Source organism: Lissotriton helveticus, chromosome 1_1 (assembly GCF_964261635.1).
Source record: "Lissotriton helveticus chromosome 1_1, aLisHel1.1, whole genome shotgun sequence".
Lineage (NCBI taxonomy): Eukaryota > Metazoa > Chordata > Amphibia > Caudata > Salamandridae > Lissotriton > Lissotriton helveticus.
Window position 1 is genome coordinate 1,946,332,698 of NC_136057.1, and position 25,180 is coordinate 1,946,357,877.

General features: G+C 46.0%; 1 protein-coding gene across 1 annotated transcript in view; it reads left to right on the forward strand.

Moving 5' to 3' along the window:
• Window positions 1-25,180, forward strand: part of LOC144755180 (coagulation factor XIII B chain-like) — a 291,682-nt gene that overhangs the window by 42,230 nt on the left and 224,272 nt on the right. The window contains exons 3-5 of the mRNA XM_078643823.1: window positions 3,457-3,642; window positions 19,182-19,358; window positions 24,615-24,791. Coding sequence (XP_078499949.1) covers window positions 3,457-3,642; window positions 19,182-19,358; window positions 24,615-24,791 — 540 coding nt within the window. The remainder of the gene's footprint in view (window positions 1-3,456; window positions 3,643-19,181; window positions 19,359-24,614; window positions 24,792-25,180) is intronic.

Sequence of the window (25,180 nt, forward strand, 5' to 3'; positions counted from 1 at the left end):
TATTAGCTAGACTCATTTCAACCCATTCTGCTGGTGAAATGTTTGCTCCTGAAAGTGCTCCAACTTTACTTTTTTTCTGTGGGAATACATGAGCAGTATTTGAACATGTGCAGTCCCAGGGAAGATTACTGTTCACCAACGACCTACTGAAACACCTCTAACAGGCAAATGTACAATAGATTGGAAATGCACAAATAATGTTTTAATTCTACAGTGAACAATCACGATACATTTACCATTGCCTCTGTAATTCAAATCGAAGCTGCCTTTCTACATTACAGATGCAGAATTCGACATCACACCATGAGAATAGCATGGCTATTAGTACCAGCAAGAAGGTGGTGCTAATTCCATAGCGTTAAATGAAGATTTCTGACAAAACAAGACACTGAAATACGTTTTCTGCACAATATTCAGGTTTTAAAGCAGACTTTGCGGTATCACCATGTTTCCAGGTTTTACTGTTTTTTTCTCTGTCAGCAGTAGACGAAAGCCATTGGCATGTTTTCACATTTTTATTGTTTATATTGACATCTATAAAAGTACATATTAAGGCTTCCTCCCATTGATATTAATGGTATCATTATGGGGTCGATTCCAAAGTAGCTAAAAATGCCTTCCCAATGCTATTCGTAGACTTACCTTACGACTGACTTGTATCTGGAGTTTTTTCTACAAACGTGCAAGTACGATGCGTATTACAGGCACATTTTTGACCGGATCGTCCGCTCCGATTCTTGCTCTGTTTCACAACCGAACAGGCTCAGGAAACACGTAAATTGAATCGTACTGAGGCTTTTCCCAACCAATTTCCGGACTTGCAAGTATGACGCCTTTTTTCTATGCGCCATACAGGGTGCCGCTTCCAGCACCTCACAGCATTCAGACGAGTCTGTTGTGTTGTGCTGTGTTAATGTTTGGCTACATGGAGTCGTTCGCCCAAGTGTATGTCGCGTTGTGTATGTGCTTGGCTGTGTAGAATCGTTCATGTACGTGTCAATTGGGTTGTGTTAATGCTGGAGTATGTGGCATCGTTTGCGTCCGAGTCTGTCATGTCGTGTTAATGCTTGGCTACATGGAGTCGTTCGCGTATGAGTCTATCGCGTCAGGCTCCTTTCCTGCCGACTCGGCCGTAAAACAAAATTCTGGTGGAGTCGGTTGTAAATTTCAGGCATCGCATCGAACTACGTCATTCAGAAGGCGTGTGTACGGTTTCGTCGGAAAATAACAAGGGCCCGTGTCGGGAAAACCAGCCGAAACCAGCCGAAATCGGAATCGGGCCCAAAGTGTTGAAAATGTACCACCCAAAGGAAGAAACTTATTCCTGTCTACACTCTCCCATTTAAATGCCTGTCAACACTTTTGGTCATGATATTATAGACGCTACTTAACTTTGTGGCAAGTTCACCCATAGATCACAGTTATCATTTTCTAGAAAGTCATAATTTTCTTTTGAATACAATGGGGCAGATTTACAAGCCCCTTGCGCCTCTTTTACGCCGTCGTTGGGTCACTTTTTTGACGCAGCGGTGGCGCAAAAGATGCGCCATGGTGCAGGGTATTTACAACGTGACGCATCTGGGAGATGCGTCACGTTGTAAAGCCCTGCGCCATAAGGAGGCGTTCCTGCGCAGGGGGGGAGGGGCGTTCCAGCGCAGGAACGCCTCCTAAAAGTGGCTGAGTGAAATCTACAAGATTTCACTGAGTCATTTTGGGGCCCATGCTGCGTCAAAACCCTCCGCCTGCTTGAAGCAGGCGTAAGGATTAACGCAGCATTAACAAGCTAGGGCCCCCCAGAGCATTGCTGGAGCTGTATTGCGCTTACGACGCAACTCCAGCAATTCGCCACTTTTACGGCACAGATGCGTGACGCATCTGTGCCATTTTTGCCCCATGGTGCGCCGCATTGTAAATGCAGGGCATCCATGGTGGCGGAGGCATGGGGCACAATAAGTGGCGCATCCCTGCTGATATGCCGGGATGCGCCATTTATTGTAAATCTGCCCCCTTGTTCTGAGTTGTGGCTGGCACACCCAAACTAACAAGTTGAATTCAATTATTCAATAAGCTTAAAGTACACTGAATTTCACTAAGTGGAAATACAATGTTTTTTAAAAAAAACGTTATCATCCTAAATTGAATTGGTGTCCCAAGAATTAAAATAGTGCATATATGATAACAGAGAAGAGTTCTCATGTATGTTAGTTTTCCATCTCATTGCACTTTTCCCTGCAGACTGAGTCCTCCATTAGGAAAATCTCACAGTCCATTATATTGACATATTCTTTAACTGTCTTACTAAAAATAGCAATGAAAATATGATCACTATAACTGGAACAAAAAAATACAATGTCAAGATATGTGACTTATCACAATTGCAAATTGCCTCCATTATCCAAGTGTGTTAGAGTGCAGAATCACCATAACGCTATCAGTGTGCACACAGATGTTCAAAGTCAATTGTGTACTGCTCTTTCCCACCATTCTGTGAAATCACTGTTCTGAGTCGTCAGTAAGTCGCAGTCTTCTGTCAGTGTATGTAGTACTTCATTCACAATAAACAATATAGTATACGTCAATCATTCAATCCTTTGGGAATTATCTCATCCAATTTTCTAACCCGAATACCACTAGGCGAAGGAACATTGCCAACACATATTTTCATTCAATTGCATGACGTCTAATTCAAGTGAGTATCAATTGATAACTTGAGGAATATATTACATACGTTGTTTTTATTTTCATTTAAACAGGTCTTTATCTCTTTATTTCGGTCTTACCGACATAAACTTTTCTGAACATGCATTTCAATAAATATTGACAGTTCATAGAATAATAGGTGGCTGAGGCATAATAGCCAGAATGGTGAGTGTCCAAAAATAGGGGGTCGTTTTCTGGGTCTGGGAATAATAATTGAAACTTGCACTGGCATTTTATTCTGGCATAAAGCAGTAGCTGATTACTGAGATCTAGATGCATCTTTATGTTATCTGGATGCTTGCCGAACTGCCTTAGGTAGAAGTTCTTGGAGAAAATAAAAAATATTGAGGTAGGTTAATCGAAAATATATTCAAACTCAAATTCGATTTTTTTCTATCATTAAAAAAAAGACATTGCTTAGCAGCTTATAGCCTCATTGGCAAATGTAAATACAGCACATGAGTATCAATGGACTGGAAACTAGACGCACTTAATATACAATTAACTATTTAATGTTATAATAACCATTATCTATAAAACCATAGCTATGAAGTTTTCTTCCATTTTTTGGATGCTAAATTCACATTTCCATTTTTGATTTGATACAGAACTGAGATCTCAAAAATCTTTACTTACAATGTGTCTCACTCTCTGTTTTACTTAATCTGTCATTCTCGCTCATTTTCTATCCCTCAATATTTTTCATTAAAGTCATGAGATATCTATTTGTTTTTTGCAACCTCCTTAATATTTCAGAGAAATGTAGCAAGCCTCAGCTGGACAATGGATTTTTCAAAGGCTCAAAAGAGTCTTACAAAATTTCTGAGAAAGCGGAGTACACGTGCACCCCAGGGTACATTACTCAGAGGGGGACAGCGGAGGAAGAGGTACAGTGTGCATCGGAAGGGTGGTCTCCCCAACCAATCTGCTACAAAAAGTCAGGTATGCTCGCACAAGCGTTCCAGTGAAAACAATATTATAAACTTTGCAATTATTTTCTGAAACAATACAATACACAATACTAGTTGTGTAATACAACTTTTGTGAGTCAGATGCAGAAATGTGTATCCAAGACCTGTGAGATATAAACAACAATGGTGTTACTTGGAATGGTGTCAGCTGACAGGCTGTGCTCCCACAGGGGCATATTTACCAGAATCGTACCGCGCAGCAGGGCTGCGCAACAAATTATCTTGCTCTGCTGCCATGGGTTACAGGGAAAGGACAATAATGCACCATATTTAACCAACATGGCTCATTCCTGTCCTTTCCCCATGTGTTGGAGCCATTTTGGCAGCCAAGCACTAACGGAGGCACCCTTGCACAGGTAGGATTGTTTTGTGCAGGAAGGGGCTGCTTCCTGCACAAAAACAATCCATAGAGACGTTTTCCTCTTTCTTTGTGTGCTGCAGAAAAAGAGGAAAAAACAAGGAAAGGTAAAAGTCTTTCTCTTTGTTACGCCTCACCTGGGAAGGAATACCTTTTTGGCACAATCCCAGTTTTACCAGGTTTGGTAAATCTGGGAATACATTAAAAACCATCTGATTTGCGTGGGAACAGCCACCGCAATGACCATGGAATGCCTCCCTTGCACAGTGTAATGAAATGTAGTGATTTATACTGCATAGCATTACTCCATATTTATGAAGCCATTCAAAGCCATGCAAAAGGTCTTTGCTTGGCTTCAAAAATGTGAATTGGGGCTGTTCGGCGTGCATGTGCCACGTTGTTAGGTCCAAGCATGATGCAAGGCACATGTAGATATGCCACACATCCCCTGGAGCACAATGTTTCTGGCATTGAATGTCACATATGATGACTCTCTTCCTGCAGCCTTCCATGCATAAAAACGTTCTTCTGAAAATATATTACACTTCCTATGTTCATAAACAACTCATGATTGGCATTTTGGAAGATAGTGGACGCCGAGCCTAGGGCAAATTATATTAGTTAGAATCTGTGAGCCGATTCTTGATCTGCAAACTCTATGAAATGCAGACCTTCCTCGTGCAGCTTGCAGTATATCTGTCCTCTATTGCCAACAAGGTCCACTAATTCGCTATAGGTGGTAAAGGCTTCGATTGGCACAGATCTTAACATCCAGTCTATGAAATACACACACATCTTAACTGTACCAACTGTTTTACAGTATGTTGTACAAAGTGTGCACCTTGGATTGTTCTCCCTTTCACTGTTCTTTTATACACAACAAACATTTCAACAAACTCCTTTGCCTTGGCAGGCACCAACGTTATATTAAGGTTGTATGTATCTTTCCTCATCAAATGACAGCCCGAATCTTCACAACATATTCCCTGCTTTTAGTGCTGTGTACTTAAAACTTAAGTATCCCAAAATGTGTCTGGAACCTGACAGTAAGCCTGTAGATGCATATTACTGGGTGGATATTGGGTGACATCTGGACCACACCGGAGGACAGACTGAACACACTCTTGCTATTTAGCAATAGTGGATAGTGACATTTCAAGTAGTTGAGCGTGAATGAGTTTTATGAAGTGAGTGAGCAAATTGAACGACCCGACCCCAAAAGGAGGGTTCTCTCCCAACAAATGGTGCATTTTAAAGCAAATTTGAGGAAGCAAGAGCATTTATAAAGCACGGCCCATTATCTTACCGCCATGGACACTGCAGTGGTGGTCAAACAACTCTCAGAGTGGGGTGCTGCCATGGCTGGCTTTAGAGTCGGTGGTGCCTGGTGCGACAATGTTTGTTAACTCCCCCAATGTTCATCCCTGCCATAGATTTTTTCACTACCATCCTTTAACTGTGCCCCTCAAGTCTCCGTAACCACTTTCTCTCAGATTCATTTAATTTTATAGCACCACTTAAACCAGTGTAGTGTGTCAGAGCTCTTGAAATCATACACACTTTGACAGAGACAATCATACATGTGCAAATCAGTGTATAGGAAATGTTACTTAAGACAGATGACCTCAAGGTGTAGGCGTCACATGTCATCTATACTGGTAGGGAGTATAGTTTGAGTCCTTGGTCTGGAAAAGCACAAATTTAGAATTTAAAATGTAACATCATGGTTGTATGTTCTCTTTAATAATGAAATTTGAATCCTTTTTGTAAGATTAGGATAATGGAAGACTGGGCAAAAAGACATTTAGCTCTAATATATACCTTGCAGTTTGCATCCAACTCTTTGATGACAGTTAATAGCTCACTGTTCTATGTTATGATTTTAACATTTTAACTTATGAACTGCAAGTAACGAAAGGATCTCTCTGACAAAAGCATTAATCCACTGACCTCTTTACATTATAAAGACTTTGTGATCTGCATTGTACACATTCTTTGCAGCAGGCATATTAACCCTCTGCTAACCAAAATTATGACAAGTCAAAACTTCTACTAGACAAAACTCGGATGTATGACGTTACAACGCATACTTTTACAAAGCCTACCTTTACAACGCAACTTTTACAACGCAAATACCATTACAACGCATGCATTTACAACGCATGTTTTTACAACGCAGATACCTTTACAACGCATACCATTACAACGTAAGTATTGGTAAGTATATAATAATTTTTTTAATGTAAATTAATTGAAATTAATATAATTTATTTTAATTTCATTTAATTTCATTTAATTAATTTAATTTAAATTTAATTTTACTTTATTTTTATCCTGTACCTCTGTACCCCAAAAACCCAAAACAGACCCTGAACCCTAAAAATACCCCTTTACCCAAAAACCCAAAACTGACCCTGAACCCTAAAAATACCCCTTTACCCAAAAACCCAAAACTGACCCTGAACCCTAAAAATACCCTTTTACCCAAAAACCCAAAACTGACCCTGAACCCTAAAAATACCCCTTTACCCAAAAACCCAAAACTGACCCTGAACCCTAAAAATACTCTTTTACCCAAAAACCCAAAACTGACCCTGAACCCTAAAAATACCCCTTTACCCAAAAACCCAAAACTGACCCTGAACCCTAAAAATACCCCTTTACCCAAAAACCCAAAACTGACCCGGAACCCTAAAAATACCCCTTTACCCAAAAACCCCAAACTGACCTTGAACCCTAAAACTACCACTTTACCCAAAAACCCCAAACTGACCCTGAACCCTAAAAATACCCCTTTACTCAAAACTGACCCTGAACCCTAAAAATACCCCTTTACCCAAAAACCCAAAACTGACCCTGAACCCTAAAAATACCCCTTTGCCCAAAAACCCAAAACTGACCCTGAACCCTAAAAATACCCCTTTACCCAAAAACCCAAAACTGACCCTGAACCCTAAAAATACCCCTTTACCCAAAAACCCAAACCTATAACATTTTAAATATAATTATATACTTACCAATACTTACGTTGTAATGGTATGCGTTGTAAAGGTATCTACGTTGTAAAAACATTCGTTGTAAATACATGCGTTGTAATGGTATTTGCGTTGTAAAAGTTTCGTTGTAATGGTAGTGCGTTGTAAAAGTTGTGTTGTAAATGTTGTTTCCCCAAAACTCTGATCTGTCTTCAGGAAGAATGGAGTTATCTCGATATTTTTATTGATGCCTACAAAGAGTCAGCCCTGGGTCCTGCCATCATGTCCCGTCACTGAAATCATAGGGATTGGCAAAAAATCCAAGAGGAGCACAAAGAACATGTGCCACAATTGAGCTACAATCAATCAGGGTGAAAGTGGTATGGGTATAGTATATAGTGCAGTAGTGCACTGTCATTTACAGATAGCATATATTCATTGACAATATGGGCACTACATTTTAGTGCATAATGGAGATTGGGTCAACCACCCTTACTAACTGCATGGTACCCCCCCCCCCCCTCACACAAAGGCAACATATTCAACTTCTTGGGTTAGGACGTAGCAAATTTACTCCACATGAAACAATGTGGTATAAACCACTGTAAACAATTGACATTACACAATAGGAAATATTCATTCATTCATTCATTCTTGAAACTCTATTTCAGCTATTACAGCCATAAAAGCACATATCAATTTACAACATCTTAAAATTCATGTCAAGAAAGGAATACAGGGTCGTAAAGAACACTAGTTAGTATACATAGCAGTATAAAATCACACATTGGGAAGTTGACAAATGAAAATCATCACGATGAGAAGTTTGAAAATATTGCAAAATACATCAAACCTGAACACGGAGTGCACATATGCTATTTACATGCCATTTGGGTGCAACATAGTAGAGCAAGACCAGGTGATAAACTTTCACATCAAACATTTTAGACATATCCAGAGGCCGCACAGCGCATTGGTCCCTGCCGGGACATCCCTTGACTCTTGATCATGCCCCACATAATCTGCAGGGTACCCGAGGTAGGCTAGAAGGGTAGGACCACCAGCAGGTCAGCCCCTCCATCCAACCAGCCTCACTCCTTGAAGGCTTCTCCTAAATGAGTCGGCAAACTAGGCAACTTAGTGCCCTCAAACATTAGTGTCATTACACAGCTGCAATGGGCCTTCAATGGGCACCCGTGTAGATATGTTGGGGTGGATGAGTGGCAAATGACTGTCATTTACAGATAACACATTTCCATCGACAATATGAGCACTACGTTTGGACAGACATCCTGTTCTACACGTACAGCAATTTTTTTTACCTCTTTTTGGGAGAAGCAAAGAATTTGCTGAATGCTCAAGGACTGAAATGCTCATCCATAAATAGTTCAAAACGTTCTGGGGTCTTCAGTGGTGAGGTGAATGTGCGAGGCTGTAATGGGACGTTTACACTCTAAACTTCTTACTGCCTGCTTGATGCTGTACATTCATACGTTGTGTTCTGTAATTTTGCTTTGCAGCAGTGTTTCCTATTTTGTCATGCAAGGTGCAAATTTGTATTTCGCTTCATTTACATTATGTCCTCCCCAAACACAGTTGTGTAATATCAGTGTTTGACTTTTCATGTACAAAAATTAACATGTGACAGTTTGAAATATGACTTGCAGCCAGTATAAAATGCATTGCCATAACGCCATATAATAACAAGATTATCCCTGAAGTGAGGGAGGCTGTCCTCAGCAGTACAATCCATTCCATCTGTGCAGATTCCCATAAGGTTGAGTTAAGCATCCAGTCCCTGCATCAAAACAATTGCGACAATATCACATTCCGAACCCAACAGATAATGAGGATTTCAGGATTATTTTTAGCCTCTCTTTGGCTTCAACATGCAGAAACTGTGGAAATCATATTTACACGTTACTTTTGAAATCTCTGCCAAAATGTGAACTCGTTTGGTTTCTTTTACCAGGAGCTAATTTACCTCTTATACACCAAGGGGCTTATTTACAATCCCCTTGTGACGCATTTGTGGCGCAAGGGACTTGTAAATCAGCCCCCGAGTGCCTTTGCGACAGGGTGTCTACTGCAGGACTGCGTGGGAATAACTCTTAAGGTAATGTTACTCGCTCCTTTGCAATGCCTTAACCGGTGCTGGCCACGCAAAGGAAAGAGAGCAAGGGACAGAAAATGGCCTGTCACTGCATGGCTTCATAATACACCCATAGCCACAGTGATTACCCAGTTTTGTGAACCTCAAAACTGCCTCGTGTGCAGGACTAGAAAGGCTTTGCCACATCACCTGAGAAAATCCTGATGATTTTTCCTTGCAGTTCATGTTAGCATGAGAGCACTGCTTGGATTGGCTGGGTTAGGCAAACCCAGAGCTCTTTGGGAGATTGGGGTTCTGCAGCTGCGAGTCCCCAAGCTCGCTAACATTTTTTTTTTTTTATATCCTCATTTGCCTGGCCCTACTCTTATTCAGCCTCCAACTGCCATGCGCGTGTTAAGAGTGCAGGGTTTCCACTGCACCCGATAACACGATAGGTGAGAATCGGCAGGAGATGGCCCGAAGAGTAAAACGGGTGATGACTCCAAACTTGATGTTTTAATCAATTGAACTAGCCTTCGGAGCCAATTGAGGGGGCCTAGTTCTTGGAGTTCTAAGGCATAATCATAGGACCGGGGAAAAAAAACCAAAAAAAAAAACCCCGGTTACTGCCTCCAATGAACCAAAAAGTTCCAGAAAGCCTGGCTTCGTGAGCCACCTGATCTTGACATGTCTATTTTGGAGGTTGCATAGAGAGATGATAGCCAATTTGCATGTGTTGGTGCCAAGTTTTCAGTCCAAACCTTGCAAATCTCTCTTCTTGCAAGCAGTATTGCATAGAACAGAAATGTCCTTGCATGACCCTTGATGTTATTATCCCATCCAAATATAATCAGAGGAAGTGTAATAGAGATCGAGATGTTGAGAATGGAATCCAAGGTCGTTTTTACTTCATTCCAGAACTGTAGTATGCTAGAGCATTCCTTAAACATATGGATGTCCGAAGCTGCGATGTAATCGCATTTATTACATTTCTTCCCTGGGATAAATTTAGACAACTTTAGGGGTGTAAAATAGGCTCGATGTATTGTAAAAAAATGATTGGGCCTAAGCCATGCAGGTTTAACACACTTGTATAACAAGGTACAGGATTTCTGCCAGATTTCGTTGCTCTGGGCACCGAGTTCTGTGCCCCATAGCTGTTCTGGGAGAATAAATTCTCCATCTATCTCTTCTAACAAGCACCAATACCACTGCGAGACCTCTTTGCCCCCTCCTGATTGTGCTACCAATTTCTCTTCAATGCTGCTGCGCTTCCCAAGTGTTGCCCCTGACCTGATCGATGCTTTGAACCAGCTGTCTATTTGTAAGAACTTAAACCTCGAAAGCTCTGTACCCAGCTGGTCCCGCAGCTCCTCCCAGGGCCTCAATGATTCGCCTACCAACAAATCCCCCCATGTTGATATTCCTCCAACTCTCAACGGGGTAGCAAGACTGTCATCCAGGCAAAGCGGCAGCCCTGGGGATTCCCAAATGGGTGCAAAGTTAGAGTAATATGACAGACCTAGTTTCCTCCTTATATCTGTCCATGACTTCGCTTGGGACGTAAGAATCTTTAATTTTACTTTTTTGAAGTATTTCTGATCTCCATATTTAAACATGTAGCCGTTAGTTGGTAGACCGGCTCCAATCAGCATGGCATTAAACATGAGACCTATTGATGTATTAGATGGAACTTTTAAAAGCATTCTTGAATGAGACAATTGGAATGCCCACGCATAATACTGCAAATCAGGCAGAGACAGACCCCCCTTTTCCGCACGCCACGACCGAACCACCGCCCCCCACCACCACCCTCCGCGCCTGGACCCCGATCAGCACCGAAGACACCATCCGCACGATGAACTCCATCCACTCCGGATTTCCGACAGACCCCTGCCCTCACCACGTCTTCAACAAGGCCGACGCTGTCATCGCACCCCACCTGCGGGACATCATCAACACCTCCTTCGACACCGCCACCTTCCCGGAGAACTGGAAGCACGCCGAACTCAGCGCTCTACTCAAGAAACCATCAGCAGACCCAACCGACCTCAAGAACTACCGCCCCATCTCGCTGCTCCCGTTTCCAGCCAAAGTCATCGAGAAGACCGTCAACAAGCAACTGGCCACCTTCCTCGAGACGAACGGATCCCTCGACCTCTCGCAGTCTGGCTTCCGATCCAACCACAGCACCGAGACCGCCCTGATCGCAGCCACCGATGACATCAGAGCCCTGCTCGACAACGGAGAAACAGCGGCCCTCATCCTCCTGGACCTCTCCGCGGCCTTCGACACTGTCTGCCACCGTACCCTAGTCCAGCGCCTCAGTAACGTCGGAATCCAGGAGAAGGCACTGGAGTGGATCACCTCCTTCCTCGCCGGAAGGACACAGAGAGTCCGCCTCCCCCTGTTCAGATCGGAAGCCACCGAAGTCATCTGCGGCGTCCCTCAAGGCTCCTCGCTCAGCCCAACACTCTTCAACGTCTACATGAGCCCCCTCGCAGCCATCGCACGCCAACACAACCTGAACATCATCTCCTACGCCGACGACACCCAGCTGATCCTCTCCCTCACTAACGACCCCGCCACCGCCAGAGCCAACCTGCACGAAGGGATGACAGACGTAGCCAAATGGATGTCGGAAAGCCGCCTGAAACTGAACTCGGACAAGACGGAAGTCCTCATCCTGGGATCCTCACCTCCGCCTGGGACGACTCCTGGTGGCCCCCCGCCCTGGGCAGCGCACCCAAACCAACAGACCACGCACCCAACCTTGGCTTCATCTTGGACTCCTCCCTCTCCATGACCAGACAAGTCAACGCCGTCTCCTCGTCATGCTTCAACATCCTGCGCATGCTACGAAAGATCTTCCGATGGATCCCCACCGAGACCAGGAAGACGGTCACCCAGGCCCTCGTCACCAGCCGTCTGGACTACGGCAACTCCCTCTACGCTGGAACCACCGCCAAACTCCAGAAAAGACTCCAGCGGATCCAGAACACCTCAGCACGACTCATCCTGGACATCCCCCGCCGCAGCCACATCTCCGGACACCTGAGAGACCTGCACTGGCTCCCGGTCAACAAGAGAATCACCTTCCGGCTCCTCACCCACGCACACAAAGCCCTACACAACCAAGGACCAGGATACCTCAACAGCCGCCTCAACTTCTACGCTCCCAAACGCCAGCTTCGATCGACCAGCCACACCCTCGCCACCATCCCCCGCATCCGAAGAGCCACCACAGGAGGAAGGTCCTTCTCCTACCTGGCTGCCAAGACTTGGAACTCCCTTCCGACCCACCTCCGCCTGACCCAGGACCACCTCGCCTTCAGGAAGCAGCTCAAGACCTGGCTGTTCGAGCAGTAGCGGACCCCCCCCAGCGCCTTGAGACCCTCCGGGTGAGTAGTGCGCTATATAAATGCCATGATTGATTGATTGATTGATTTCCCTCCTCCTTCTCAGTTTCTTCCATGCCACTCTTGCCGATTTATAGCACCACACAAAGGAATTAAGCTCTCTCTGACATTTCTCCAAGGCTACTTTATCAAATGCGAGAGGGATGGTGTTAAAAATAAAAGTAAATTTAGGAAGGATAGACATCTTCATCAGACTCACTCTGCCTAGGATAGTCAGTGGAAGGTCAGACCAAGATTTTAGTAATTTCTTACTTTCATTAATCACTCTCTCAAGGTTAACTTGAGCGATTTTGCCAACATCTTGCACTACCCGGATACCCAGATATCTCATTGAGTTGGTTACGTTTAGCCGTAGATCGGGGATGTTCCAAGTCATTATGTCAGTTTTGCTTGGGTTGATCTCATAGCCCGAGATGCGGCCAAACTCTTCAGCTCTCCTTATTACCTCTGGGAATGTGATCTCCGGGTCTGAGGTAAAAACTAGGATGTCGTCTGCATATAGAGCTACCCGCTTTTCCCACTCCCCAAACCTGAAAGGTGGAATAGATACATCCCGTCTTAGAACTTCCGCAAACGGTTCGATGTACAGATTGAAAAGGAGGGGGGAAAGCGGGCAGCCCTGTCTAGTGCCTCTCGAAATCCCGAGTGATTCAGACAATGTACCATTTATTAAGAGCCGTGCAGATGGTGAGTTGTACAAAAGTTCTATTGTGTGACAAAATTTCTCCCCAAGGTTAAACTTCTTTAGTACGTCGTTGAGATAGGGCCAATTTACCCTATCAAAGGCTTTAGCCGCGTCTAGGGTGAGAGTTGCCAGCGGAAGGGAAAAAGATGAAGCGATGTCAATTGTCCCCACTAGGTCGTACGTTAGATTGGAAAGCTGACGACCTTTAACGAATCCCTTCTGGTCCTGGTGTATGATTTCCCCCACTATTGAATCCAATCTAGATGATAAGATAGAAGCAAATATCTTGTAATCGCTGTTCAGTAGTGATATTGGGCGATATGACCCACATAGGGTTGGGTCTTTGCCGGGTTTAGGAATCAATACTAAAGTGGCCTCGCTCCATGATCGAGGGGGGTCGTAGCCATCTCTCAAGATACCATTAAAAAGGGCCGTTAAAGTAGGGACAATGGCGTCAGCCAAGACTCGATACAGTTCTCCAGTGAGTCCGTCAGGGCCTGCAGCTTTACCGTGTTTAAGTGACGAAATGACCTTCCTTACTTCTGTTTCGGAGATATCCATCTCAATCGCCTCACTTTGTGCAGGCGATAGGGATGGTAAGGGTATCTGATTTAGCCATGTATCCCTTGCCTGTTGGTTATCAAGGATGTCTTCCCTGTATATTTCCTCAAAAAACTTCCTGAAGGCTGTACTAATTTCTTGGTTTGATGTCCTGAGCTCACTTTCCCCCTCAGCCTTGATCCCTCTTATATGATTTTTGGCTTGATCAGCTCTAACCCTCCAAGCCAAGATCTTACCCGCTGTTTCCACGAATTCAAAATTTGATATTTTGCTCGCCTCCCATCTCTTTGATACCCTCTCTTGTAAAATATTTTCTAGCTGATTTCTCAGATCAAACATAATTTTTTGATCTTGTAGTGACCCAATTGAAGCCTCAAGTCTCTGTTCAATTGTCTCTAGTTCCTGTTCTAGGTTCTGTATTTTCGATATATAGATTTTTCTCAAGTAGGAGGCTCTATTTGTGATACAACCTCTCAAGTATGCTTTTAAAGTCTCCCAGACCATATCAAGAGAGGCCGAGCACAAATTAATATCTAAGAACATCCTAGTTTCGGACTTGAAATGTGTCACTTCCTCCGGGTCCAATAAGATGGTTCGGTCAAATGACCAAGAGGGGTGTTTATTTTGATCTTGAAGTTTTAGTATAAATAAAAGAGCTGAATGGTCCGATAGATGGGAGGGTATATACTTAATAGTAGATATAGAGTTTTGAAGGCAGTAACTAAACAGGGCAAAGTCTATTCTTGACGTGTGTTTATATTTTAGATTTCCATACGATATCCCTGGTTTGGTGCCGGCTTTTTCTCTCCATAGATCTGCCAAACCTATTTGCTCCATGATCCCTTTAAGGGACTGTCTGGCTTTCGAAGGAGGTTGACTTCTATATCTGCTGTGGTTAGTGGATTTACCTAGTTTTGGATTCAAAATAACATTAAAGTCCCCTGTCCATATTATGGGGTCCAAGGTGGTTATTAAGCTGTTTATAACTATTTCTAAGAAGGATGGATCATCTATATTAGGGCCATAATATCCGACTAGATTACACACCCACCCGTGTATAGACAGCTTAACTAGAAGCCATCTTCCACTATTGTCCTCATTGAAATTAAGGATCCGCGCATTTGCTGATTTTTTGCAAATTAAGAGGATGCCTCTTATGTTGGCGTTGTGGTCGGTGCTAATGAATTTGTCTATCCACTTTTGTTTTTTTAGTATTGAATTGGCCTCACTTTTTAAAAGATGTGATTCTTGGATGACAATGATCTGCGCCGGAGAGTCTCGCAGATATTGTAGGATGCGTTCTCTTCTCCCTCGCACGCGCAGACCATTAACATTCCAAGATAGGAACTGAACTTAGGTCATCGTTCCTCCCTAGTGTACACTTCCCTACTACACATTTTAATGTTGTTGCCTTTATTAACTTTGTTTGTCTTGGCTATGGCAGTTGGACTGTTTAAAAAAAGAACCTGTTTTGAAGGACCAAACTTCTGAGGATATTTTTGAATTTTTGTGTCCCCCCACCCTGCTCCCAGCTCCCCCTCCCCCCTCCCCTTGGAAAACCCCACCATACTTACTCCGGCCAGATGTAAGGCCAGCTTCGCGCCAAACTGCGCCTTCTGCTCCCACACCACGAAGTGCTCGCCTTTAAGAGAAAAAACTAAAAAATTACCTGTGCATTATCTTGTGGATTATCTTGTGCAGAAGCTTACATATATCCTACCGCTTTCCCCTTCTAGTTTTTTTTTTTTTTTTAATTTAATTTTCCTGTTTATTATTTTTTTTTTATTCCTTCCCGGAACTTCCTGAGATTTCCTGAGATTTCTCAATGACTCATATAGCCCTATAAATCGCCCCTATATAGTGTGTTCTCTCAAACTGTATTCGACAACAAAATCAGGTGAAAAGGAAGTAAACAAGGGGAATATAAAGGAGAGAATAATAGAGATGCAGACTTGATAGGGACTTAGTGATTCTGATCATTTAGAGTTGCCCTGGGAGTGATTTCGAATGGATTCCAGAAGCTCATCTGCCTCATAAGGTGATCTGACATTATGCATCTTGTTATAATACATGACGCGCAGAAAAGCCGGGAACCTCATCTGAACTGTTGCACCAGCCGCTCTAAATGTATCCATCTTCTGGCCCAACTCCCACTGCCTATCAAGCGTAGTCTTGGATAGATCAGAGCAGGTTTCAAAGGGGAAATCAGGGCTTTTTGTAGTTTTAAGTTTAAGTGCAATGTTGAGTATTTTCTCTTTTAGAGCATACGTCAAAAAGTTGACGAGAATTTTCCTGGGTTTAGTCCTGCCTGCGTTAAGTCGGAATGGGTCACGATGGATTCTCTGTATGTCTTTTTCCAACGCCTCTGCTGACTCCTCGAGGTCTAAAGATTCCTTCAATAGATTCACTATGAAGCTCTTGAGGTCTCCTCCTTCCTTTCCCTCCGGGATCTTTAGAAGACGCAAGTTATTTCTGCGTGAGTAGTTCTCTAAGCATTCCACTCTTTCTTTCATCGCATCCCCTTCCCTCCGTAGGTTTTGAATTTTCAACTCAGCTGCATCTAAGTTGGCTTTCATTCCTCCCACCGCACTCTCCAATGCCTCTGTTCTTTCCCCCAAGCCATCTACTTTCCTCTCCAATGCTTCACAAGATGATCGAATATCGTTCTGATTTGTCTTGGAGACCAGAAAATCATTACGGATCTCTTCTCTCATTGAGGCAATTGAAGCTGCCAGGGCCACCAATGCGGACTCGGTATTAGTGGGAGTCTTATGACTGTCTCCTTCTTCCTCTTCTATGTCTCTCCCTACTAAATTTTGTGGGAGGCCTGTGGGTATCGAAGCTTGCACCTCACCCTCCTCTTCCAAAGTGTTTTCTGATACAGTCAGTGGTAATGGGGACAGTAGATCAGCCATATCGGTATCAGGAAATCTGGTAGGATTGAAAATAATCGGGTCGATATCTGTAGTAGACAGGCTGACAGAGGGGGTATCAATACTGGGACTCTCGACCGGACTGCTAGCTGGAATCAAGTCTAAAACCTGAGGCAACACTTTGAAAAAAGAGCGTAAGGAGGGAGTTATTTTTCCAGCACTGCTAGTTGAATTCAAAGCCTTGCACCCTCCTTAAAGACCAGTTTTACCACTTTTTTGCTTCTTTTCCCTTTGACTTTCGGCTTGGACTTCTGGTTTGGCTTTTCTTTTATTAAGGCTGTGAGGCTAGAAATAGAGGGCTTGCTTGTTAGAAGGGTGGAGGCAGAGGCAGAGGGCTCAATTGCTGCCACTATCCCTGAAGCAGAGGTTTCTGGTAGTTGTAGTATTTGCTTACTGACCCTTTGTATCTCTTCTAGATTTTTAATTACACTTTTAAGACTTTTCGCCCTCCCTCGGGGGATCTCCTTGTCCTTCTCACCCCTCTTGTCCTTGTTCACAGGACCCCCAGGGCACGCAGTGGCCTCCACCTGACACCCTTCTCTAATGAGAGAATCTAAATCCCTTTCAGTCGTGCCCCCTGTTCGCGTCTGCTTTTTGTCTGTATTATTGGATTCAGTCTGCTTCTGCGGTAGCTGAGCCTCTGCTGCCCCAGAACCAGCACAGCCCAACCTACCTCTCAGCAGACCCCGCGCCCGCGCCGAGCGTCCCCTGCGAAGCTCCACGGCTTCTCTGTGCCACAGGCCCTGAAGGGGCGGAGAGCTGCCGGAAGGTAGCAAAGCGTAACACATCCGAGGTAGAACGGGGAAAAACACCGACAATCTCCAACCTCCAGCCTCGCAGTACGGTCCGGTCCGGGTCCAGGATTGCCAACAACGAGATTCAGTACTTTAACAGGGGCTTAGTGAGAGAGCGAGCTCCCGCATATCAGACTTCAACAGAGCAACAGGTCGGAAACAGGGAGAGGCGATTCCGTGGTGCGGAGCTTTCGGCGTCTAGCGCGCGCACCGCACTAGCCTGCGGCCGCCATGTTCTCCCGCAGGAAAGACCAAAAGGGCCTCGCCCAAGCTCGCTAACATTGCGTAGATGGGAGGAAGCTGCAGCGCGCATGTTGGGCTGGCCACAGAAAGGCACATGTCTAATCAGACATGCGCACTTCACTTCAAGACCCAGCTGAGCCTACTGTTGATGAAGGCTCGCCCCCAGCAGCCCTCCCTCATGTAGAAAGGCAACTGTGGCCCAGGCCACGGATGATATAAAAGCACTGCAGCTTGGAAAATACATTTATTTTAATATTTAATATGAATACGGGGGCCGAGGAGGGCAACAAGTAAAGCGGCCAACATCCTAACGCCCCAATAGAGGGATTCCGCTGCTACTTAGGGTATAAGGTGATTCACAGTCACCCAACACTAGCTCCAAGCTTTTCTCTCCAATTTTTGGTTTAGCTAGGCAATGCAATGCCTTTTTGCTCACACATTTTATAAACTGGAGAGTTACCTGTTTATTAAGGATGCAATGAATGGCACCCCAGCTCACCCTGTAGAAATGAGTATTTCAACAAATTGCTGCAACTTGATTGACCCATGTGCAAAGAAAATAAAATTCAGGTACGTGCATCTTTCGCCTGCCTGCAACTTTTTTTGTGATTTTAATACGTGGAGGAATAAAACTAAGCAACTGTTTTTGTGCAAGTCACACAACACAACATACACAGGTCAGCTCCTAGAAGTTGACCAACTGAGAGCCTTAGAGTATTGCAGTCCATCGTTCCAAGGAAAAATAGAAATCATCTATAACCTCTTTTCATCTGGGAAGACATGCTGTTAGGACCTCAGGGAGTTTCAAAAGCAGAGGTATTATCGAAGTCTACAAAACTAGATTTTTAGAATAGTTTAGTCCTGTGTAATAGGGCTTAATAAAAAATTCTGGCAGTTCTTGTCAACTTCTGCAAAGCCACATCAGTGTTCAATGAAACTGAATGGTCCCGCTGAATACTGCTGATTCTAACCGCTGATTACAGCCTGTTCCACCTCTCTGTCGACTCAACTGGAATATTGAGAGAGGAATTAAGTATGCTTATGTCAGAACATTGCCCCTCATTCCTTGCTCACTTCCCAGAATGACATCTCAAGCAGTAAAGAAAGAGACATGGTAGGCTTGTGCAACATAAAATTGTATCAAAATTTATTATCCGCATGTGACATGGACTGCTCGACCTTCACTCTTGTTACCTTTAAGGTCAGATGGAACTCATCTGTAAAAACATCCATATTGCTGAAACAGCCTACATATAATGCCATGTAAAATTATGTTTCACAATATCTCCCCATTGCCTATCAATGTAGCTAGTTAGGTGTTTTTTTCATTCCACATTTTCAAAAAGTTGATTTATTTCTAGCTAATCCTCCTAAACCACCTGAGATGTCAAGACGTTTTCGCACCCATTTCTATTGATTGAAAAACAAAATATGTTTAATTTGTGTTTAGAAATCTGTGAAGTTCCTGATTTACCTAATGGACACCTGTTATCAGACCAGAAAAAGTTCAAGGTCAACGAAAAGTTGCAGTACAAGTGTGAGGAAGGGTATCTCACGAAAAGGGGCAGTGCGGCGGAAGAGGTTGTGTGCCTTTCATATGGCTGGTCCACCACCCCACAATGCATCAGTGAGTTTGCTTGCATATTACTTTGTTCATATTTCTGCTGGTTAATTGCAATGTTTACCTTTGACCACATCCTGTTTTTAATTAGGAAACAACTTTATGGCTGTGATTCCAGTTCATTTAGAAGATTATGCATATACAATAGTTAATTATATAGGTCCTTGCTCAGTATGGCAGGGCCGGCCTAAGGCATGTGCAAGCTATGCACCTGCACAGGGCCGCCAAACCCCAGGGGCCGCCACGCCAATATATATCCTTAGATCAGTGGTTCCCAAACTTTTTTGACCCGTGGCTCCCTTAACCTAATTGGCAGTTGGCCGTGGCTCCCCACCATTTTTTTACCCGCGCACCGGGGTGCCGCGGCACACCCTTTGGGAACCACTGGTCTACATGAAGAATCAAGCCTAGACGTGATGAAGGATTCAGAGAGTAGCCATCACTGTCATAAAACTTTATTTGCAATCACAAAGATCTTATAAAGTACATCTAAATGCATACTTAGAGTAGTATAAAGCACTCCCACTAAAAGTAACCAGGCTAGAGAAAGGCTCAAGGAGCTCTGTGGCGTTACAAGAAGTTTACGTGAGGTGGGCTCTGATCATGGGTATCCGCAGAAATTTTTTCGGGGGGGGGGGGCAAATTATTAACTTCATCACCATCCCCCTTTCCCCCTCCACCTTGCACCCTTCTCCCCCTTCCCCTTGTACCCTACTTCACCTCAGCCTTGCACCCTTTTCTCTCTTGCACTCTTCTCCCCTCTGCCTAGCACCCTTCTCCCCTCTGCCTAGCACGCTGCTCCTCTCTGCCTTGCACCCTTCTCCCCTCTGCCTTGCACCCTTCTCCCCTCTGCCTTGCACCCTTCTCCCCGCTGCCTTGCACCCTTCTCCCCTCTGCCTTGCACCCTTCTCCCCTCTGCCTAGCACCCTTCTCCCCTCTGCCTAGCACGCTGCTCCTCTCTGCCTTGCACCCTTCTCCCCTCTGCCTTGCACCCTTCTCCCCTCTGCCTTGCACCCTTCTCCCCGCTGCCTTGCACCCTTCTCCCCTCTGCCTTGCACCCTTCTCTCTGCCTAGCACCCTTCTCCCCTCTGCCTTGCACCCTTCTCCCCTCTGCCTTGCACCCTTCTCCCCTCTGCCTTGCATCCTTCTCTCTGCCTAGCACCCTCTCCCCTCTGCCTTGCACCCTTCTCCCCTCTGCCTTGTACCCTTCTCCCCTCTGCCTTGCACCATTCTCCCCACTGCCTTGCACCCTTCTTTTCTCTGCCTTGCACCCTTCTCCCCTCTACCTTGCACCCTTCTCCCTGCCTTGCACCCTTCTCCCCTCTGCCTTGCTCCATTCTCCCCTCTGCCTTGCACCCTTCTCCCCTCTGCCTTGCACCCTTCTCCCCTCTGCCTTGCACCCTTCTCTCTGCCTAGCACCCTTCTCCCCTCTGCCTTGCACCCTTCTCCCCTCTGCCTTGCACCCTTCTCTCTGCCTAGCACCCTTCTCCCCTCTGCCTTGCACCCTTCTCCCCTCTGCCTTGCACCCTTCTCCCCTCTGCCTTGCACCCTTCTCCCCTCTGCCTTGCACCATTCTCCCCACTGCCTTGCACCTTTCTCCCCACTGCCTTGTACCCTTCTCCTCTCTGCCTTGCACCCTTCTTTTCTCTGCCTTGCTCCCTTCTCCCCTCTGCCTTGCCCCCTTCTCCCCTCTGCCTTGTACCCTTCTCCCCTCTGCCTTGCACCATTCTCCCCACTGCCTTGCACCCTTCTTTTCTCTGCCTTGCACCCTTCTCCCCTCTACCTTGCACCCTTCTCCCTGCCTTGCACCATTCTCTCTGCCTTGCACCCTTCTCCCCTCTGCCTTGCTCCATTCTCCCCTCTGCCTTGCACCCTTCTCCCCTCTGCCTTGCACCCTTCTCCCCTCTGCCTTGCACCCTTCTCTCTGCCTAGCACCCTTCTCCCCTCTGCCTTGCACCCTTCTCCCCTCTGCCTTGCACCCTTCTCTCTGCCTAGCACCCTTCTCCCCTCTGCCTTGCACCCTTCTCCCCTCTGCCTTGCACCCTTCTCCCCTCTGCCTTGCACCATTCTCCCCACTGCCTTGCACCATTCTCCCCACTGCCTTGTACCCTTCTCCTCTCTGCCTTGCACCCTTCTTTTCTCTGCCTTGCACCCTTCTCCCCTCTGCCTTGCACCCTTCTCCCCTCTGCCTTGCACCCTTCTCCCCTCTGCCTTGCACCCTTCTCCCCTTTGCCTTGCACCCTTCTCCCCTCACACTCTCCAACATGCAGCAGTCATGAGTGAAGACCCCTCAACGAGGAGTGAGGCAAAGACAGAAGCTGGCAGAGTGCGGCTGCATCAAGGCATAAGGCGCCCACCCAATGCTCTCCACCAGGCCTCTCACCCTGCACGCACCCAATGCGCTCCACCAGGCCCCTGAACCTGCACCCACCCAACGCTCTCTACCAGGCACCCCACCCTGCACCCACCCACCCAACGCTCTCCACCAGGCCCCTGACCCCGCACCCACCCACCCAACGCTCTCCACCAGGCCCCTGACCCCGCACCCACCCACCCGACGCTCTCCACCAGGCCCCTGACCCCGCACCCACCCACTCAACGCTCTCCACCAGGCCCCTGACCCTGCACCCACTCTACACTCTCCACCAGACCCCCCACCCTGCACCCACCCACCCAACGCTCTCCACCAGGCCCCCCACCCTGCACCCACCCACCCAGCGCTCTCCACCAGGCCCCTGACCCTGCACCCACCCACCCAACACTCTCCACCAGGACCCCCACCCTGCACCCACCTACCCAACGCTCTCCACCAGGCCCCCGACCCTGCACCCACCCTACGCTCTCCACCAGGCCCTGCACCCACCCACCCAATGCTCTCCACCAGGTCCCTGACCCCGCACCCACCCACCCAATGCTCTCCACCAGGCCCCTGACGCTGCACCCACGCAATGCTCTCCATCAGAATCCCCACCCTGCACCAACCCACCCAACGCTCTCCACCAGGCCCCCGACCCTGCACCCACCCTACGCTCTCCACCAGGCCCTGAACCCACCCACCCAACGCTCTCCACCAGGTCCCTGACCCCGCACCCACCCACCCAATGCTCTCCACCAGGCCCCTGACGCTGCACCCACGCAACGCTCTCCATCAGACTCCCCACCCTGCACCCACCCACCCAACGCTCTCTACCAGGCCCCTGACCCCGTACCCACCCACCCACCCAATGCTCTCCACCAGGCCCCTGACGCTACACCCACGCAACGCTCTCCATCAGACTCCCCACCCTGCACCCACCCACCCAACGCTCTCCACCAGGCCCCCCACCCTGCACCCACCCACCCAACGCTCACCCCCAGGCCCCTGACTCCGCACCCACCCACCCAACGCTCTCCACCATGACCCCCACCCTGCACCCACCCACCCAACGCTCTCCACCAGGCCCCTGACCCCGCACCCACCCTCCCAACGCTCTGCACCAGGCCCCTGACCCCGCACCCACACTCCCAACGCTCTCCACCAGGCCCCTGACCCTGCACTCACTCCTTGTGAAATTTCATTAGTGCTCATGTAAAGCACTCCAATATGTTTGTGTTGAGTTTGCTCTATATAAAAATTGAGGGGGAAAAAAAGAAAAAAATAGTTTCATTTACTCTTTCAATGCTATTTGCATCTAAATAACCAAAGGTGCTCGTGACTCCACAAGGAGCATGACCCCCTCCTGTGCTGCAACACCTTCCTTTCTGCCACTGACCGGCATCTCTTTCACAACTCATCAGCAGCTGAAAGAGTTGATTGCCTTTTTAAATGGTTAGAACTGCCAGGCGCCAAAATGCGGGATTATGGGCATCATCTTTTGCCTTTGAGTAAGAAGTGCCTGGATCTTCATTGGCAGGCGGGCCTCACAGCTATGTCTGTAGCCGAGTCCTGTGCGCGCTGTTGGTGCACCCCCCCTCCCCTGCCGCCGTGATGCTCTGCTTCAGAAAGGCAGACACTAGGGGCAGAGCAACCTATTAATCTTGGAGGCGAGGGGGGGCGAAAGTGACACCATCTTAGTGTGACTTTCACACTTCTCCTTTCCCACATCGTGCCCGCGGCGCCCCTGGCTCCTGATAACGGCGCACCAGGGCGCCGCGGCGCACAGTTTGGGAACCACAGCCTTAGATACATATTTGCGTGGTGGCCCCTGGCAGGGATTTGGCGGCCTCGGGCCCCCTACCTACACTCCCTGCTCAGGGCTTCCGTGAGCCTAGAGCCGGCCCTGAGTATGGTTGCAAAGTGGAGTGCTCTCAACTCTGCATTTCAACAACTGAAAAATTATCTCACCCTGCTGATTATCTCTGCACAATTTCGGCACCGAAAAGACAAACATATTAGGACTTTCACAGTTCAGAATAGGAATAAACATGCAGTAATGGAGCCTTAACCTCCATTCCGAACTACAGAATTAAAAATGGGGTACTACTGCATACGGTAACAAGTTAGAATGTTGTCCAGGTAAAAAAGAATCTAGCAATACAATTTGATCTACCATTCCCTTGACTGCCATCATAGACATTTGGGATTTATCTAGCTTGCTGTATTGTGTATTACATTTTCCTTGAACGGTACCAAGATAAAATTGGGCATAAACCTGATTCACGTTTTTATGGTAAACCGCATGTAAAACTGTCAGCCATTATGCCCAGCCAATGGTGGCAAAATGTGCATGTAAGAAACGTGCCAAACTTCACACAAGTAGTTTTGCATGTTTTCTGCCAGATTTATACAGGCACAAACCTTTGGTAAAGACCAGGAAAAAGGTTATTTTGACTGTCCTATTTACCTTCCGATTTAGCACAGCACTCAGAATGAATGCGTATGTGGAAGCATGCAAATACAATAAGAGTACATGCTGCCTTTATGTACCATAAATTCCATTATCTCACTGTATCCAATAGAAGCACTTGTTGTTTGGGTTGACTGAATACAAAGATTCCAAAGTCTCCATCCTAGATAAAAGCAACACGAGAAAAAGATGTGTACAGTTGCAATGTCTGAAAATTTGGTAATTGGTCTGATAAAATCAGTTTTTAAATATAGCATTAATTGTGCATTCCCACGTTGTAGGGTATGTGTGAGAGATATATGTAAGATCTTACAATATGTTTTAGTAATTGCTCTGTGGATGGCAGCATATTACTTCATTGGAGAAAAAAAAAAACGTTGGTGTGTCCTAAATTTGTTTCTACTAATATCAATATGCATATTATTTTTCCTTCCAGAATTAACGTGCTCAGATTTACGCACTATAGAACATGGAGATTTTTATCCAAAAAAGAAATCATATGTTGATGGGGATGTAGTGAAATTTTCATGTGGGGAAAATTATCTTTTGAATGGATCAGAACTAATTCAGTGCTATTACTTTGGATGGTCGCCTGATCCTCCACATTGTGAAGGTAAGTGATCTCTGAAAGCATCCATGTAACCAATAGAAGTAGGAATTAGAGGCAGGCACAACTGGTGTAATGTTGTCTAGCATAATTACTCCTAATTATGCATAATTGTATGAGAAGCGTAATCCAGCATTTAGGGTTATTTTCTTTGTGCAAAATGCACTCTTGTGTCCCAAATTGCCCAGAGGATGCATTTTGCTCTAAGTAAATAGCACTTAATGCTACAGGATAGCGTTGTCGCTGTGCTCCTGTTGTAGGAAATGTGCCCCAAAGTGCTCGTTACAATCAAGCTGGCGTAATTGCATGGTTTCGGTAATTTTGCAACACAAGAGTAGTGCATAATAACTGAAAATACTCCAATTTCTCCGTTGTACATAACATTTCTCCCAGGT